Source organism: Oxyura jamaicensis, chromosome 10 (genome assembly GCF_011077185.1).
Source record: "Oxyura jamaicensis isolate SHBP4307 breed ruddy duck chromosome 10, BPBGC_Ojam_1.0, whole genome shotgun sequence".
Classification (NCBI taxonomy): domain Eukaryota; kingdom Metazoa; phylum Chordata; class Aves; order Anseriformes; family Anatidae; genus Oxyura; species Oxyura jamaicensis.
The window spans coordinates 558,911-577,630 of NC_048902.1; the positions used below are offsets into that span (position 1 = coordinate 558,911).

Here is an 18,720-nt window from a genome sequence, read left to right on the forward strand (position 1 = left end):
TGTTAACTGTAGCTACTTTAGCAGCCTGTACCTTTTGCTAATTTTTCTTTTGATTAGAAGCTGCATTTTCAACATGTAGAAAATATCCCAAGCTGTTATATGCAAAAGCTGTTACATGTAAGTAGGGTGTAGTTTCTTCTGCAAGTGTTCAGAGCTAAGAGAATAGTTAAAAACCTTGGAACACTGCATACTTCAGCTGAAACAAATGTTGTTAAGAAAACCATGTTTACTGTAAACCTCCGATTTCTTTTTCTTTTACAGACCTAGATGAATGCTCAGAAAACTTAAATCTCTGTGAAAATGGGCAGTGCCTTAATGCCCCAGGAGGGTATCGCTGTGAATGTGATATGGGATTTTTGCCAAGTCCGGATGGGAAAGCATGTGAAGGTAATTCTCTGTAAGCTTTAAACAATGCTCAACAAATTCAGCCTTAATAATATTTTATGTTTGAAAAAATCTTACAATCGGTTGCAGTTGTGGTTTTATTGAGAACTGCATGAAAACTGTCAATAGTTGCTTTTTTTTTCTGTTTATGTGCTTGGATGCTAGTATTTATTATGGACCTCCGGGTCTTCATTTACCTATTGCATAGAGAAAGGACAGCTTTTTGGAGACTGTTTTTTCCACATATTATTAGTAGATGTGATTGGTGGTCCAAATGGCATTGTCAACTGCCATTTCATCTTGGTCAGTATGCACACAGTTCTTCATTTTATTCATAACGGTTAAACAGAAACAGTTACTTTGCCTTAGTGCACGTGAAGCTGAAAAACGCTGGTTTGGTAGCTAATATAGTGAGACTGCTTTGAGGGCTTCTGCCAAATGCCAAATGAGAAATTGAAGCCTTGAAGAAAATTTATATGACCACCAAAAATAAAAATAAAAAAAAAAATCCCATGAGTATTTGTTCTGTTTTGAACTGGTTACCACTCTTCAGTAAGAGCTTTTCATATAGAAACATTCACAAAACCCAAGGAATACCTATTTTGCCAATGTGTTTAAGGGCATATATTTGATAATGATACATGAAAGCCAGTTTGTATAGCACTTAACACTTAAGTCAGTCCAGAAGCAGCAGCTGTATCATCTGACATACTAATGACTCGTAAGAACTAGTATGTGAAGGAGTTCATAAGTACATCACTATAAATAGGATTTTTCCCCTGAAAAGTATTCTGCTTTTTTTTTTTTTTAGTAATCTACCAAGAGAAATAATTTATGAGAGTGAATTTTTGCATAAACAAAAAGAATATTAGATTTCACAGTGTTTCGTGCAACAATTTACTTTGAAACCTTTTAGCTAACTTTAAATAGCTTATGTAGAGCCTAACTTCTCTTGTGAAAACAGACCTTCCTTGATGTCTTGGATATGTACACAAAACACAGTACTTTAAGGTCCTTTGTAAACACATGCTTTTTTGTTGTTTCATTTAGTTGTTCTTTGTCTAATACGTAAAGCATTCAGTAAATATTGAACCAGATACAATGATTTAGACAAACAGCACATAGAAGTGAGCTTCATGTGCCAACCTCAAGATCTGTCAAATGTAGAAACCTGAAGATGAGCATCAATTCACCTCTGTGCACAAGCATGGGGGGGGAGGGGGTGGCATTTTTTTAATTATTATTAATTTATTTTGCTGAAGTTCAGCTTTCTGGAGATGGCTGCTGATTTAGTATGACCTTCATTTTTAAAGCATATCTTCTGCCATGTTTAATTTTGCTACTTGTCAGGTTAGCCCCTAAGTTCAGATTGTTTCTGATATGGCTTCTAGTGACATTGGAAAGAGTCTTTTGCCTTAAAAAAAAAAAAAAAAAAGGCCATGGATTACTTAGGCTTCAAGTGTTAATCTTGCATGTTACTCTTCTCTGGTCTTACACAGTGCACAGGAGCAGTCGATTTCCAGATTCATGTTTCCTGAACTTTTTTGTAGTTTTCTGTATCTATATTAAAAAAAAGATAAAGAAACTTTATATTTTTCCCTTCTTCTTTCTCTATCAGATATTGATGAGTGCTCACTTCCTAACATCTGTGTCTACGGTACTTGTCATAACCTCCCTGGACTTTTCCGATGTGAGTGTGAAGTGGGCTATGAACTGGACAGAAGTGGTGGTAACTGTACAGGTAAAGATGATTTCAAACAACGTGCTTTTTAATTTTCTGTTAGTGTCATAATCTGCTCCTTAGGAAATTCTTTTAAAATGCTATACAAATCAGTCTGAATATAAAGGAAATCTGCTGTAAAACACAGAAAGAAAGGTCAGTGGAAATTATACTCAAATGGAGGCAGGCAGCCTACTCCACACTCCTCTTTCCCCTTTTGTTGTCAACTTCTGATTTCCCAGTGGCTTCAGGGAAGAAAGAGAGAAATACAGCAGAGATAATATCTTTATCTACATTTTCAAGGCAGCTATGTGTTGTGCCCTGTAGTTTCCATTCATGGTACTGTATGGCAAGCTAATGTCATGTATTTTTCCCTTAAGTATTTTTGAATTTTTTATGTGAATTTATAGATTGGTTTTCCAGTAAAGATACTTTTTTTTCCCAGTGCAATGATGAATTAATCTCAGGCTAGCATTCTACTTCTAAGACGTGTATATACTTTTAGAACTTCCTGGAGATCAGTACTTGGTAACTAATGGATTTGTGGTGGTCAACATATTATACCTGATATATCTATGGTATGCACTGTCCTGGAGTATTTGCTTACCACCTGCTGGGGTTTTTTTTGCAGATGTTAATGAATGCGCAGATCCCACAACCTGTATCAGTGGCACATGTGTCAATACTGCTGGTAGCTACACATGTGAGTGCCCTCCAGATTTTGAGCTGAATCCTACCCGCGTTGGCTGTGTTGGTAAGGGACCACTCCTTATATTTATTTACAAGTGAAGTTCCACAGAGGCTGCAAAGCTAACTGTTTAGAGCCTGATCTCCTTCTATGACAAAGTGACACACTGGGTAGATGAGGAAAAGGCTGTGGATGTAGTCTACCTTGACTTCAGCAAGGCTTTTGACACCGTTTCCCACAGCATTCTCCTCAAGAAACTGGCTGCTCTTGGCTTGGACTGACATACACTTCGTTGGGTTAGAAACTGGCTGGATAACCAGTCCCAAAGAGTCGTGGTAAATGGAGTCAAATCCAGTTGGAGGCCGGTCACTAGTGGCGTTCCCCAGGGCTCGGTGCTGGGGCCGGTCCTCTTCAATATCTTCATTGATGATCTGGATGAGGGCATTGAGTGCACCCTCAGTAAGTTTGCAGATGACACCAAGTTAGGTATGTGTGTCGATCTGCTCGAGGGTAGGAAGGCTCTGCAGGAGGATCTGGAGAGGCTGGACCGATGGGCCGAGGTCAACTGCATGAAGTTCAACAAGGCCAAGTGCCGGGTCCTACACCTGGGGCGCAATAACCCCAAGCAGAGCTACAGTCTGGGAGATGAGTGGTTGGAGAGCTGCCAGGCAGAGAAGGACCTGGGAGTGATGGTTGATAGTTGGCTGAATATGAGCCAGCAGTGTGCTCAGGTGGCCAAGAAGGCCAACGGCATCCTGGCCTGTATAAGAAACAGTGTGGCCAGCAGGGCCAGGGAGGTGATTGTCCCCCTGTACTCGGCTCTGGTGAGGCCGCACCTCAAGTACTGCGTTCAGTTTTGGGCCCCTCGCTACAAGAAGGACATGGAGGTGCTTGAGCGAGTCCAAAGAAGGGCTACGAAGCTGGTGAGGGGCCTGGAGAACAAGTCTTAAGAGGAGAGGCTGAGGGAGCTGGGACTGTTTAGCCTGGAGAAGAGGAGGCTCAGGGGTGACCTTATTGCACTCCACAGGTACCTTAAAGGAGGCTGTAGCGAGGTGGCGGTTGGTCTATTCTCCCACGTGCCTGGTGACAGGACGAGGGGAATGGGCTTAAGTTGCGCCAGGGGAGTTTTAGGTTGGATATTAGGAAGAACTTCTTTACGGAAAGGGTTGTTAGGCATTGGAATAGGCTGCCCAGGGAAGTGGTTGAGCCACCATGCCTGGAGGTCTTTAAAAGACGTTTAGATGTAGAGCTTAGTGCTATGGTTTAGTGGAGGACTTGTTAGTGTTAGGTCAGAGGTTGGACTCTGTGATCTTGGAGGTCTCTTCCAACCTAGATGATTCTGTGATTCTGTGTGATTCTGTGAAAGTCCTAGGTCATGGAAGAGGACTGAAACAGATTCACCAACTCCCAGACCACTGCCCCTGGCCTCAGAAGTTGTAATAGTGCAGTGGGAATATGCCTGAAGTAATGCAGCACGCCAGCAATGCCCTGCTGCCAGAACCAAGCCCCTGGGGCTTGTTACAGCTGTCCACAATTCACAGCAGGCATGAGATGATTTTAATTTTCAGCAAGCTTAAACCAACATCCAGCTGGCCCCAAGATGGCAGGCAAATGAAGTTGTGGCATAAAGCCACCTTACACTCTTTGAGCATTGAGTGCAACTTCGCTAGGTGCAACTTTCATGACCAACAGAAATGCTGTTGTATTAGGCTCTGACTACTCGCTACTCTGATATTTTTTTGCTTTTGTTTGTTTAAGAGGGCACAGGGATGCTCCTCAAATTCAAATGTATTTGAAAATCCTAACAAGTAGATGTTTTCATGCTTGTTTATCTCATAATCTCATAGAGAGGAGAAAGCAGTGTATTTCTGTAACAGGAAGGGTATACAGATGTGGATGGCAATGTAAATCAAAATGAGAAAAGACCTGGCGGAAGAGATGTGGCACCACTGTCCAATCCAAGCAGGAAAAGCTGGGTTCTCTTGTACAACACAAGTCACTTTCTTTAGTTGTTATACAAGAAATTAGAGTTGTCTGAGGGTAACAGTCATCCTGAGATGTTGTTTGTGATTTCTTTTTCCCCTCTCCTAAGATGTTTGTTGTTAATGTGCATTCTGAATAGATACACGATCTGGCAACTGTTACCTGGACATTAAAACTCGTGGAGATAATGGTGGCACCTTCTGCAGCAATGAGATCGGAGTGGGTGTTTCTAAGGCCTCCTGTTGCTGCTCTCTGGGCAGAGCTTGGGGAGTTCCCTGTGAACAGTGCCCACCTGTGAACACAAGTAAGTCAGCTTTCCTGGGTTAGACACAACAATAAAATGTGATCATTTACTGTATACCTGCAAGAAAGAGGTCTTTGAAGAACCTCATCAGTCTTAATCAAAAACTTTAATAGCCTTTCAAAAAGGTTATCTAGACAGAATATTATCACTTGAGCAAGTTTGCTGTTACACAAAAAAAATAACATTATGAAATGTAATAGCAGTTGATATTATAGAGTAAAATTTAATGTTGATATCTGGTTACTGTACATTTCTATTATCTGTAATAATTTGACTAATTTTCAAAGATAATTGTACTGAAAATGTTTCTGCTATATTAAGTTCATAAACCTATTTTATTTTCAGCTGAATATAAGGTTCTTTGCCCTGGAGGAGAAGGATTCCGACCAAACCCTATTACAGTTATATTAGAGGGTAATGTTTACATTTTCCTATTTTTACATGCCTAAAATTATTAAACTCTTGAGTGAGTGTTGTTTTTAATGGAAAAGTGTAAATGAGATAATGTCTGTGAATTTGTTTGAACAGATATTGATGAATGTCAAGAACTGCCTGGGCTCTGCCAAGGAGGAAAATGTATTAATACATTTGGTAGCTTCCAGTGTCAATGTCCATCAGGGTACTATTTGAATGAAGAGACTCGAGTATGTGATGGTACGTAGCCTTCACTTAACTAGTCTTCAGCTTTTATTGGTATAAAATGATGACAAATCAACATGTAGCAGAATTGATATGTCTTTGAAAGTGAAAATAAGCAGACCAATGCAACTTTACAGTGGAAATTTGGAACAGGTTGAAGTCTTGCGTTGTGAGAGAGAATTATTTCTTGATCATGTTTAAATATATGCAAATTTGTATTCAAAATAATAAGATTTTTGTCAAAAACAGAAAAACCAAAAACTTATACATAAAATATAGTTTAATAACCAGTTATAAAATAATAGCTGTCCAGTAATGGGTAATAGAATGGTTTATGGGTAGTCAGATAAAAAGCTAACTTGCCCCTTGGTTTCCTGGGTTGGTTACAGTGTTTCTGTGCTTTTTATCCACTGCTTATTTTCTGTCCTATTGATTTCAATGTCCAACTGAAAATATTTGTTGGACTGCAAAACATTTTTCTTCCCCCAGTGCTGTCAGTAGTATATATTCATCACATTACATGAAACTATCAGGTTTTACTGGATACAAAACTTCAGGCAACCTCTCAAATCCTTAAATTTCCGAAAGCCCACACTGTCTTTAGCCTTCCAGACTGTTAATAATGTTAATACAGTGCCTATGATGTGCCAGGGACTGCAGAAATACAAAAGATTCAGGTTCTAAATAAAGGCTGAAGCAAAGTGCTTCATCCATATTGTGCTTATGTAGCTCAACAAATGGTTTCCTGTTAAAGAGGAGATCTACCTTTTTATTTTTCCTTAGTGGTGTGTCAGATGGTTTAACATGTTAAGGTTAAAAAAAAAAAATGTTTTTATAAATACATCAACATGAAAAGGAGGACAAAGGAGAATCTCCATCCTTTACTGGATGCGGGGGGAAACTTAGTTACAAGAGATGAGGAAAAGGTGGAGGTGCTTAATGCCTTCTTCGCCTCAGTCTTTAACGGCAATTCCGATTGTTCTCTGGATACCCAGTACCCTGAACTGGTGGAAGGGGATGGGGAGAGAGATGTGGCCCTCACTATCCATGAAGAAATGGTTGGTGACCTGCTACGGCACTTGGATGTGCACAAGTCGATGGGGCCGGATGGGATCCACCCAAGGGTACTGAAAGAACTGGCAGAGGTGCTGGCCAAGCTGCTTACCATCATTTATCAACAGTCCTGGCTATCGGGGGAGGTCCCAGTTGACTGGCGGCTAGCAAATGTGACGCCCATCTACAAGAAGGGCCGGAGGGCTGACCCGGGAAACTACAGGCCTGTCAGTTTGACCTCAGTGCCAGGGAAGCTCATGGAGCAGATTATCTCAAGAGACATCACGCAGCACTTGCAGGGAAAGCAGGCGATCAGGCCCAGTCAGCATGGGTTTATGAAGGGCAGGTCCTGCTTGACGAACCTGATCTCCTTCTATGACAAAGTGTCGCGCTGGGTGGACGAGGGAAAGGCTGTGGATGTGGTCTACCTTGACTTCAGCAAGGCTTTTGACACCGTTTCCCACAGCATTCTCCTCAAGAAACTGGCTGCTCTTGGCTTGGACTGGTGCACGCTTCATTGGGTTAGAAACTGGCTGGATAACCAGGCCCAAAGAGTCGTGGTAAATGGAGTCAAATCCAGTTGGAGGCCGGTCACTAGTGGCGTTCCCCAGGGCTCGGTGCTGGGGCCGGTCCTCTTCAATATCTTCATTGATGATCTGGATGAGGGCATTGAGTGCACCCTCAGTAAGTTTGCAGATGACACCAAGTTAGTGTTAGGTCAGAGGTTGGACTCTGTGATCTTGGAGGTCTCTTCCAACCTAGACTATTCTGTGACTCTGTGATTCTGTTAGTGAACTAATATTGAATTTTTAGGAACCAAGTTGGACTTTTTCTGTTGTTACTTTAGCAAATGTTAGAGCCTCTTGACGAAATTAACATGACATCTTGAGTTTGGAAAGTTGCTCACTTTTCCCAGTCAAAACAGACTTGAACCCTCCAATCAGTCTGTTTTAGCATCTTTACTTACTGAGATGGGCACTCCACAGTAAACAGCTTCGGTTCTTGTCTGGATTTGGGAATTCAGAATGAATAAGATCCTCAAATGCTATTTTTGTGTGACAATTGCAGAAACCAAATTACTGTCTCTGAGCTGTCTAGACACATTAGAGTCCCCATCTTCACACCACAGCTGGGCTCTCTGTGGCCACATGTGCCACAAACTCCTCCACTGTGTGGACCTTGCTCCACCATGATCTTGTTCAGCAATCCTTCAGCTGTCCTCTGTTAGTACCTTCCAACCTCAGGTGATACTGAGACATTTTCATTCTTGAAAGCACAATGAGAAAACTGCTGTGGTCACTCACTGCCTTTTTATTCTCTTCTAGACGTGAATGAGTGTGATACACCTGGCATATGTGGACCTGGAACGTGTTACAATACTGTTGGAAACTACACCTGCATCTGTCCTCCTGATTACATGCAAGTCAATGGAGGGAACAACTGTATGGGTATGTATTGTGGGCTTTTTTAAGCTTTATATTCATAAATATAAAGGGCTAGGGCTTTAGCTGGCACAAATCAGAATTATTGTCTAAATTTAGTTAAACGAGAGTTGACTAAATAAAAGATCTACCTTCTTTTATTCATCTTATTGCATAAACCAAGGTAGATCACTTTTATTACAGACTTTTTAGTATCTCATCAGAATTTCTCTTTTGATTTGATAATTTATGTGTTCATCCTTTTCAGATATCACTTCAGCTTTTCAGTTAAAAGCTTCTGCAGGTGAAACACTACTAGAATGACTCAGGCTTCACAGAATGAAATCACAGCCTGTGCACAGTTTTTAGGAGGAACCACAAACAAACTTGTGTTTTTCAATTTTAGGCAAAACGCCAATACTGAAACCTTTAATGACTCTGATCAGTGTTACAGCAGTGATTATGGCTCTTAAAAGTTAGTATTGCAAACAGATTTTCATACTTTTAGAGTAATCTTGTAGGGATAAATTTTTATGTACTATTCCACAGTGCCACAACATCTACTTGACAGGCATCTAAAAAGTATGTATGTGAAGAATAGTTCTTAAACCTTTCAGGTTCACCATCTTCTGTAAGAGTTGCTAATGTGTTGGCCTTTTTTTCTTCATTTTCACAGATATGAGAAGAAGTCTGTGCTACAGAAATTACTATGCTGATAACCAAACCTGTGATGGCGAGCTACTCTTTAATATGACCAAGAAAATGTGCTGCTGTTCCTACAACATCGGACGTGCATGGAATAAGCCTTGTGAACAGTGTCCTATACCTAGCACCGGTACTTTTTTGAATTGGGAAGCAATTTGAAAGCCTTGGTAACATGAATACTATTAGCAGGTGTAACATTGTTAGAGAAGGAGATGCTATGACTTTGTCTGCTCTTGTATATCTAAAATGAAGAGATCACTTACCTCTTTTGGCCTGGATGTGATCAGCCCTAATCACAAGGAAGGCATGTTTAAATCCTTTTGGAGTGGTATGTGTACAGACTGCTGGGCTATGCCTCTTTTGTGACAGTTTACTTTTCTGGGAGACTTCATGCTGTATAGTTCGATCTGTCTTGGCAAATGCCTATTACTGATGAAGTACTGAGGCACTGACCAGATTTTTATTGGCATTGCTTCAACAGATACTGTGTGTGCTGTGCTGTGCCTTGACTGCTGAGGTACCTTGGTCTCTTCTGAGAATGATCCATGTCAAGCAGCTACAGTAAGATGTAGCAGTTTCAGGGCTAATTGCATGGGCATACAGGAAATATTGACTCTGCAAAGTTGAGCCCAGGATATCCCACTCTGGTTTGAGGTGGTTAGCTACAAGAATAAACTTAGCTACAAGAATAAACTTAGCTACAAGAATAAACTTCCTAGACAATTATTTGGATAACTTCCAACTTATGGTTCAGACTTTTTTAAACTCAAATCTGGACTTGTATGCAGAAACTGTAATGCACAGAGCTAAACATATGCACAGCAAAGCCAGGATGTGAGCCCAAGCCCTCCTCATCTTTTTACGTGCTAATTTCAGGGGCCTTTGAATGAGAACCCAAGTACATACTAAGCGTGTCACACACTGAGCCTTAGGGAAGCATCTCCATACTTCTACATACCCTGCAGGTGTTGAAAGAGTTAAAGTAGAAATTTCTTTAGTCAAAAGATGTAGTGAATTTTTGACTGTTGATTAATTCAAAATACTGTAATTGCTGCTTTGTTCTCCTATTGTAGATGAATTCTCTACGCTCTGTGGAAGTCAAAGGCCCGGCTTCTTCATTGACATTTATACAGGATTACCAGTTGGTGAGTTGTTATTTCTGTTTTGAACTAAATTCCATACTACCTCTGCCCAAGGAAGGGAGGATGTTTCTTTTCCCAATTACTTCTTTCATGGGAGGAAGAAAAGCCAAACAGTGTAATGGAGATCAACCTTTTGAGCCTGCAGAATTTTGAGCCTGCAAGCTTTCCATATAGCTCCTCCTAGCTAGCAGCAATAATTATTGCTGCTTGTAATTAAGGCAATATAAAGCTCTAAATAAATTACCATCAGGCCTGCATGAGCAGGGCACAGATACCAAGCCTACAAGGTCTGGGAGTAAGGCCAATCAGCATTTGTTCTGAGTAGAATTAGGAGTCTCTCCTTGAGACTAAACCAGAGATTTAATCTGACATGTCATACCAGTTCCCTTGTGTATTGGTTTGACAAAAAAATCCTTTTTTCTGTTCAACTGGAATATTTCTCTCATATGTTATTGTGTATAACTTTTGAATGGTGAGTAACAAATTGCAGAAGAAAAAGAGGGAGAGAATGAGAAATTCAAAGACAAGAACTGAGTAAACCCTACTGGGACTCTGTTTTGTTTTTATTCACACAAGAATGCAAATAAGAAACAGATAATGTGCCATGTAACAAACAGAGGCAGTAATTAGGTGCTTTAGGATTAAGCTGTTGCTATGATGCAGTGTTTGGCTAGTTAAATCGTAATGTTTCTAGTGAATTGGAGAATATCATTTTCAAAGAAGTTAAATTCTCTCCATTTGGCTCTTCCAAATAACTTCATTGTAACACTCAGAATGATGAGTAGGTTCACCAGATGGGAGAAATGAGGAGGGGTCTGCACTGCGCTCTGCCTTCCCATGTGGCAGGATACATCTTCGCTACAGAGAATAGTCAGGATCTGAGGAAACAGGAAAAATGTACATTTCCACAGTTTGGAATGACTTGCTATCTATTGCAGTTGGAAAAGTTCTGATGATCACACATGCTTGATGATTCTGTTAAGGATAAATGCAGGACATGTTCAGCAGAGGGTTTTATGAAGTCCATTTACAAGTATTTTTAAAAAAATTTCTTGCAGATATTGATGAATGTAGAGAGATTCCTGGAGTGTGTGAAAATGGGATCTGTATAAACATGGTTGGCAGCTTCCGATGCGAGTGTCCTGTGGGTTTCTTCTACAATGACAAGCTACTGATCTGCGAAGGTAGAGTGTTGATATCGTTCAGAGAAATGGTATTTCACCAGCTGACAATTCAGACAGTGGCAAATTTGATACACTTGCAAGTCATTCTTAGCAAAGGAAATTAGTGGTGTCAGTGTAGTAAGTCTATTTTAATTAAGACTTTTATGATTATTTTTTTTCATAGAAAATACCAGATTTTCCATTAGACTTTCATCTTAGATTTCCATCTTAGGCTTTGGAGGAGCATGAGTCAGCAGTCATGGGAAGAAATGTTGTTTTTCACATTTGACAGAAAAGCCAAGACAAGAGTAGTCATCTTGAGTCAAATCACAATAATATTTTTTTATTCCAAGATATTTTTTCTTATGGGACAAAGATTTCTGTAAATTTCGCAATATAAACACAACTTTTTTTTACTTTTTTTTTTTTTTTTTTTCCAATTTAAACATTTCCTAACATTGTATTAGTCATTTTCTTGGTGAAATCGAAGACAGTAGCATGACTTGCTTCATTCTCTGGTGTGGTTTATGACTGCTGACAAAATGGGTATTGCAAACAAGGTATTGAGGGGCTTCAAGCACAAGCATGTTCTGTAGGCAGCTTCTAACTGAAATGTTAAATTTCTAGGGAAATAAAGTTCTCTATTTGCAGCAGCTTTGAGAAACCCAAGTGACAATGAGGGTTGTGTTGACTTTGACCCAAGCTTGAATGAATTCAGAGGATAGCCTCTGCTCTGCCGTCCATTGCTGTGGATGCTGTTTAATGAGAAAAAAAAATGCATTTAATTGCCCTGCTTCTCTCCCCGCTCACATGCCTTTATTTTTTTCCAGAATAATATTGATTTATTACAGTCAATATCTATTGTTAGAACATGATTGTGAGAGTCACCTCTCTTAGACTGTGTATTTCTCTCTAAGAGGGCTATTATACATCTATCTGTTGGTTATACCATCTAACCTATAAAACACCTCTCTCCCTTCTATATTCTGGGAACGAGGGGTCTAGCAGCAATCCAACCACAATAAAATTCTACTTCTGTGATTCCATCTTCAAAGCTTTAAAAACATAATCAAATCCGGTTCTAATGCTTTATTTTCACACCTCATTGCCTCTGACCATGAATTTAACTTGTTCTGTCAGATTCTTACTCATACTAGCTTAGTCTGTCTGGTTAACTAGTACATGAGGTATTGGTCTCTGAGGTGCTGCTGCTGGTAGAAATTGCATGTGGTAGTACAGCTCTCCCAAGTGAGTGTACTGCCTTCAATATGCAGCCATCCACAGGAAATAATCCAAAACTGAGCTTCCCAAATTGTAAGTACAGACAAATATCACAAAAGGAAAAATTGTCATTCATGTCCATCTACTTCACACATCCTTAAATAAGGAAAAGTGTTTTTGTTTGTTTGTTTGTTTGTTTGTTTGTTTGTTTGTGTTTTGTTTGTTTGTTTGTTTGTTTTCCTTGCCTGAAGTTTTGTGTTGCTGTTTATATTTATATTGAAAGCTGCTAATGTCCAACATGGATCTTGTTTCTGTGGTCCAACTGGGGGGATGCTTATAGTCTCCACCTGCAGATCTTCGTGGGCATAGCAACTTCCTTATTCTGATCGCAGACTGACAGAAGTCCATCCAAGTGAAAGGTTGCAACAGTCCTTTCCTGTGCACTCCAACACTTTCAGAAAACCATTATATCAGTCTTCTAAGCAGGAATAAATTTTACAAATGGAACATGCAGATTTGGGACCATTTCAAGGAGACATCTAAATTTAACAAAGTACCTAATTTTATGAATATATTGATGTTTTCAGAATTAAAAAGAAATACCTATATTTGGTAAGACAATACTCCTTTACACTAAAACCAAAGTGGTTTTCTTGTCTTTCTAGTACCAACTTACCATAACAGTCAAATTCCTTCTTGTATAACAGATATTGATGAATGCCAAAATGGACCCGTATGTCAGCAAAATGCCGAGTGTGTCAACACAGCTGGTAGCTACCGTTGTGACTGTAAACCTGGTTATAGATTCACATCAACCGGACGCTGCACTGGTGAGTACTACTGCCTTGTTTGTATGAATGTCTGAAGAAACTAGTACCTTTTAAAAGAAGTTTAAAAAAGCATATCTCCTTTTCAGTAAGATGTATTGTTTATACTAGGAGGTGATCTAGGCTCCAAGAACCCTCCTCTTAAAGACTTTTAGGAAATCCCAGAAACATTCTGCTAATTCCTGAAGACTAATGGGCCCATCCTGCAAAGGCATAAATGATAGTTAATCACCTGAGTAGGTGATTGACTTAGTCCTCCACATTATCCCACCAACTGCAGGGATCTTTCTTTAGCCCACGTCATGTCTGGCTTCACTGCTTCGTGACTAGCTGTTTTCTGACACTAAAAATGCAGTTGCTGACAGAGAACGTGGTATTTTCCCCTTCATCTGTATAAAGTCATTTATTTTTATTTTATGGATGTGTTTTAGCACTTTTTTTGCCACTTAACGTTTTCATGAATAAATCACTGCTTGCTGGGGTCTCTGCTGATAAGGTGGACTTATCTGCTAAGCCATATGCAACAACTAAATTAAAAAGCTTTTTATTAAACTTCCTAACTTTTCCGTGGGTTTAAACTGGCCCTTGAACATTATTTATAAATACTCCCTGACTGAGACTGTAGTTTTCTAATCTATTTGGTCTTTCTTCTAATATCATAGTCCAGAGAGGCATTTGTGTTATCTTGATTACTTGAAGAATTGCAGAGATTTTAGAATGCTAGGAGCTAAAGAGCTGTACATGTTATATACGTTTCTGAACAATGTAATAATTACAAAGGAAATTGGTAACATTTTCCTTCTGTTTTTGCTTCTGAGTACTTGAGTTTTAGGAAGTGTACTTTTCCCTGCAGTGCAGTTTTTCATTGTTCCATGAGACCCTTGAGGGAAAAGGATGTAGGGGCAACCTGAACTCTACTATGAGAACTAATACTTTGTTTTGTAAAGCTGTGCAGTGGCACATGTAAATATGCAATATATTCCCAATGTAATTGTTGTTTTTACGTGTTCGACTATAGTACAGGAAGAGCCAGGGAAGGTTCTGATATGGTTTACAATATCCCAGCATGAATTGGCACAAAAGTAATACTTCCCTGTATTCTGCTCTTATTTTATATTTAGTGAAAATAAAGTTTAACAATTAGAGTCAAAGGTGGTTGATAAAGTACTTGATCTGGCAAAGAAAGGAAAAGCCTAACTGCTCTGCTGAGAGCAGAGTGCTGAGCACCTTGCAATGCTGGATCAGTCATGCTTCTGCATTAAAAAGGATTACACCCCAGTAGCTTGTATGTTACTGAATCGTAACTAGGTTGTATCATGGTCAACAATACTATGAGTACTTCATTTATCTTATTATAAAAATAGCATTCTTCTGGTGCTATCTATTGTGGTATAATGAGTATTTTATTCTTATAAACAGTTAAGACAATTCTGCGTCCCAGTTTTTAAACAATTCTAACGTTCTTTACTGTGAGGTTGGTCAAACACTGGAACAGGCTTCTTAGAGTGATAGTTGATGCCCATGCCTGTGAGTGTTCAAGAGTCAATTAGATAATGCCCTCATTAATCTGCTTTATCTTCTGGTTCATCCTGAAGTGCTCAGGCAGTTGGACTAGATAACCTTTGAAAGGTCCCTTCCAACTGAATTTTGTTCTGTTCTATTGTCTGTTTATCCCAAAAGAAGTTATTTTCCCTGGGACTTTGAATTCATTGTTCACAGATCACTAAAGAGAGTCATAGTTTTTCTTTCCCCTCTACATTTTTGAGATGAGAGAATTAGGAATTCTTACATCAGCATTGGTTTCCTTTCTCCTTCCTTTAGATTCTAGTTAGCAGCAGTATCCTTAATAGCATTGGCAGAGCTTAGTTGTCAGTAAATGTTCATCCAAAGTTACTAACGGAGCTGATTGATGTACAGTAATCCTAGGGATGAGACCTATCAGGATGATCTGTGTGCTTAGCAGAGTGGAGAACAGACAAAGGAAAACAAGGTTTAGTACACGCAATTCTTTGCAGTTAGGAATAATTTTGGTCTTACAGTTTTGCAATGCACAGTTTGTTATGAAACTGCATCTTAGATGTTTTGCTTAGATTGTATGTAAAATAAAATTACAGAAGATTAAAATCGATTGGATTCCAATACAGGCTTATGGGAGCACATCAGTTGCAAGTATTCTGGAGCTGCAGCAGACAAAATGCCAGGAAGCATACTGAATCAAACGAGCTTTTGTTGGTGGATGAGGTCAACAAAAAGACCTCATTTGATTCATGTTTCCGATTTGTTATGGAAAAAGTCTGCTGGACAGCAAACATTTTGTTCTTTGACATTTTGTTTCGCTTACTATTGATAAAATCATGCATTCTGCCTGAAAGCATTCATAACTAGAGTAGCAGGAAACAGTTAGCTGTTGAACTAGTGTAATAGATGCCCTGCTTTGTAAGGCAGCAAATCCCATGCTAGCAGGATAGTTTTCCCCATCTCTTTCTGCAGAACTATACAGGTGATTGTATGTTTCTGTTGGCAAAATATTTTCTGGCTACATAGCATAACTCTTCTTGCTGTTTGAGCTTTTGTTGTGATTTATCCTGGCAGGCAGCTAAACACCATGCAGCCATTTGCTCACCCCCTGCCCATGGACAGATGGGGGAGAGAATTGGAAAAAAAAAAAAAAAAAAGAGGGGGGGAGGAGGGACAGGGGGACTTACAGGTTGAGATAAAGGCAGTTTAATGTGACAGAAAAATAACAATGATAAAAAAATGTACAGAGCAAGTGATGCACAATGTAATTGCTCACCACCCACTGACTGATGCCCAGCCAGACCCTGAGCGGTGGCCTCCCTGCTCCCACTCCCGCCTCCCCCAGCCAACTCCCCACCAATTTTATTGTTCAGCAGGATGCCATACAGTATGGAATATCCCTGTGGCCACTTTGGGTCAGCTGTCCTGGTTGTGTCCCCTCCCAGCTCCTTGGGAGGCGCTCCCAGCCTCTCCGCTAGCAAAGGCAGTGTAAGAAGCTTAGTCCTTGACTCCGTGTAAGCACTACTCAGCAACAACCAGAGCATCGGCATGTTCTCAGCATTATTTTCATCCTAAATCCAAAACAAAGCATCATACCAGCTACTAGGAAGAATATTAACTCTATTCCAGCTGAATCCAGGACAGTTTGTCGTGCTTTGTTTGTCTGATTTTCAGGACCATCACATTGCATGAGACACAGGTGCTACTTGTACTCATTTTATCTCTGCAGAGTTCCTAATATTTTAATGTACTTTTATCTTTCTGTAAGCTCATTGAGAAGAGTGTAGGATTCATTTAAATTTCAGTTTTGTATGATTTCAGTAAGTCAGTTAAGCAAGGTTGCGCTTAACACAGCTAAAATCAATAAGCTGCTTTCATGAGAAGGATACAAACTGTGATATATATATATATATGTGAGGTTTTCACATCCATTGGAAAATCGATGTAGAACACTCAGAAATCTCCTGACACAATTTCATGTCATTAAATCTGCTTTTCAAATCCAGTGATTTGAAAATGACAATTTAGTGACATGATTCCCTTTCAGCAAGAATTCGTGTTTCAGCAATATCATTTTACACTAGATTTTTTCCAGCTCCACAAATGTTGTAAAGGTAGTTTACAAGCAAATAACCCATTTCCAGAGATTTATTTAGGAATGTTTCTCTTATTAATAAATTAAAAATACTATTTTAAATGAGAGACCTGCACTGAATTCTAAATATCATGGTTGATACTTAATACAGCTTTCCAGCCTTGTAGTTTAGAGGTCTTTACTTTCAATGTGCCTCTTTGTTTTCAGATCGGAACGAATGTCAAGAAATTCCCAATATATGCAGCCATGGGCAGTGTATTGACACTGTTGGAAGTTTTTACTGTATTTGTCACAATGGATTCAAGACAAACGATGACAGAACAATGTGTATAGGCAAGTATATCCAATTAAGTTGTACTTAGACTAATGACTATCTTAATGGAAGGCGATCTCTGTGTGTTAAGGAGTGGCCCTATAAGAACTGATTGTGAGCCATCTACCACTGGCAATGGTGTGAAAACACCATAGCTGGCAAAGGGAGATGATAAGCTGATAATGAAGGAAGAACATCTCATTGCTGTAGATAGAACCTTTGAAAATATATATCCTGTCTAATGAACTGTTGATGCCTTCATTTTTCAGGAAAATATTCCTTTCTTGTTAGAATTTTCTGAAGCATTTTTTCTCATTTATTCCTTTAGGCAAGAAATCTAATAGATGAATATTGCAATACAGCAATTGTATGCAGCCTACTTGTTAATAGAGTAAGTGAAGGATAGATTTCCTGCCAGAAAAGTGCCCTTTTCAGAAACAGAGACATCTTCATAAAGAAGGAAATTCTGTACTTAACCCATTCATAATTGTTAGTTTAGATCTGTTGTGGATAGGAGGAGATTTCAGGATGTTTATGATCAAAGATAAATTAGAAGTCCTTTGGGAAGGGTGAGATACATACAACATAGATTTAGGAGAATAAATTATTGTTGGACACTTGATCTATTTTTAAATATGTTGCTATCAAATACATAAACCTGTGCAAAATCTTACTTTTGGAAGACAGGAAAATCTTTTTTACTTCTATTTGCTCTGTGTTGGCAGTAGATTACTTCTCATGCCTGTGGGATAGCTACAGGCCTTCCTTTCCCCATTAGAGATTAAAATTCTTGCTGCTTGTTTTTTCTCCTTTGTTTGTAGATATCAATGAGTGTGAGAGAGATGCCTGTGGCAATGGAACCTGCAGAAACACTATTGGCTCTTTCAATTGCCGCTGCAATTTGGGGTTCATCCTCTCACACAACAATGACTGCATAGGTAAGGAGTGCTGAGACCAGTTAAGTGTTTCTAAGACTTTCTGCTTCTAATGAACTCAACATTGGTACATCATCTCTATGGAGTTAAGATTGCACCTTGTCTGTGTGATTAAAGACAAAAAGCTATTCCTGTGGTCTGAAAAGGACCCTGATTGTAAACTTTTTGCTTTTTTATAACCACTTAAATGTTTGCTTGTGAAATAATGCCATTCCCTTTTTAACTCTCGCTTTGACAATTTTATAAAGTAGACCAATAGAAGTATTTTTCCCTCACTTGCTTTTGAAACAAGGGTTTATTGATGAATTCTCAGTTACTGTGCGATATAGTGTAAACAGTAATCTTATCTATGCAATTGTACTTGGTGCAGGTATTTCTCATGTATCTTTCAATGTTATTTTAGATGTGGACGAATGTGCAAGTGGAAATGGGATGCTCTGCAGGAATGGTCAGTGTGTGAACACGATTGGATCTTTCCAGTGTCTTTGCAATGATGGCTATGAGGTGGCTCTGGATGGAAGGACTTGTGTTGGTGAGTACTTTCTTTTAGGGTCAAAAAAATCAGCTGATTAGTGAGCCTACCAGGGGTGGTGCCCCGCTAGACCTTCT

The 18,720-nt window shown here is 39.3% G+C and overlaps 1 protein-coding gene across 8 annotated transcripts in view; it reads left to right on the forward strand.

Annotated features, from left to right (window-relative positions):
• FBN1 (fibrillin 1) overlaps nucleotides 1–18,720 on the forward strand; it is a 159,182-nt gene that overhangs the window by 118,795 nt on the left and 21,667 nt on the right. For 7 of the 8 annotated variants that reach the window (XM_035335530.1, XM_035335532.1, XM_035335528.1 and 4 more), the window contains 14 exons: nucleotides 262–387; nucleotides 2,003–2,125; nucleotides 2,736–2,858; nucleotides 4,915–5,079; nucleotides 5,425–5,493; nucleotides 5,608–5,733; nucleotides 8,097–8,219; nucleotides 8,869–9,027; nucleotides 9,971–10,042; nucleotides 11,098–11,223; nucleotides 13,131–13,253; nucleotides 17,071–17,196; nucleotides 17,998–18,114; nucleotides 18,515–18,643. In XM_035335530.1, the coding sequence (XP_035191421.1) occupies nucleotides 262–387; nucleotides 2,003–2,125; nucleotides 2,736–2,858; nucleotides 4,915–5,079; nucleotides 5,425–5,493; nucleotides 5,608–5,733; nucleotides 8,097–8,219; nucleotides 8,869–9,027; nucleotides 9,971–10,042; nucleotides 11,098–11,223; nucleotides 13,131–13,253; nucleotides 17,071–17,196; nucleotides 17,998–18,114; nucleotides 18,515–18,643 (1,707 nt within the window). The remainder of the gene's footprint in view (nucleotides 1–261; nucleotides 388–2,002; nucleotides 2,126–2,735; nucleotides 2,859–4,914; nucleotides 5,080–5,424; nucleotides 5,494–5,607; nucleotides 5,734–8,096; nucleotides 8,220–8,868; nucleotides 9,028–9,970; nucleotides 10,043–11,097; nucleotides 11,224–13,130; nucleotides 13,254–17,070; nucleotides 17,197–17,997; nucleotides 18,115–18,514; nucleotides 18,644–18,720) is intronic. The other variant, XM_035335526.1, reaches the window with a different exon arrangement.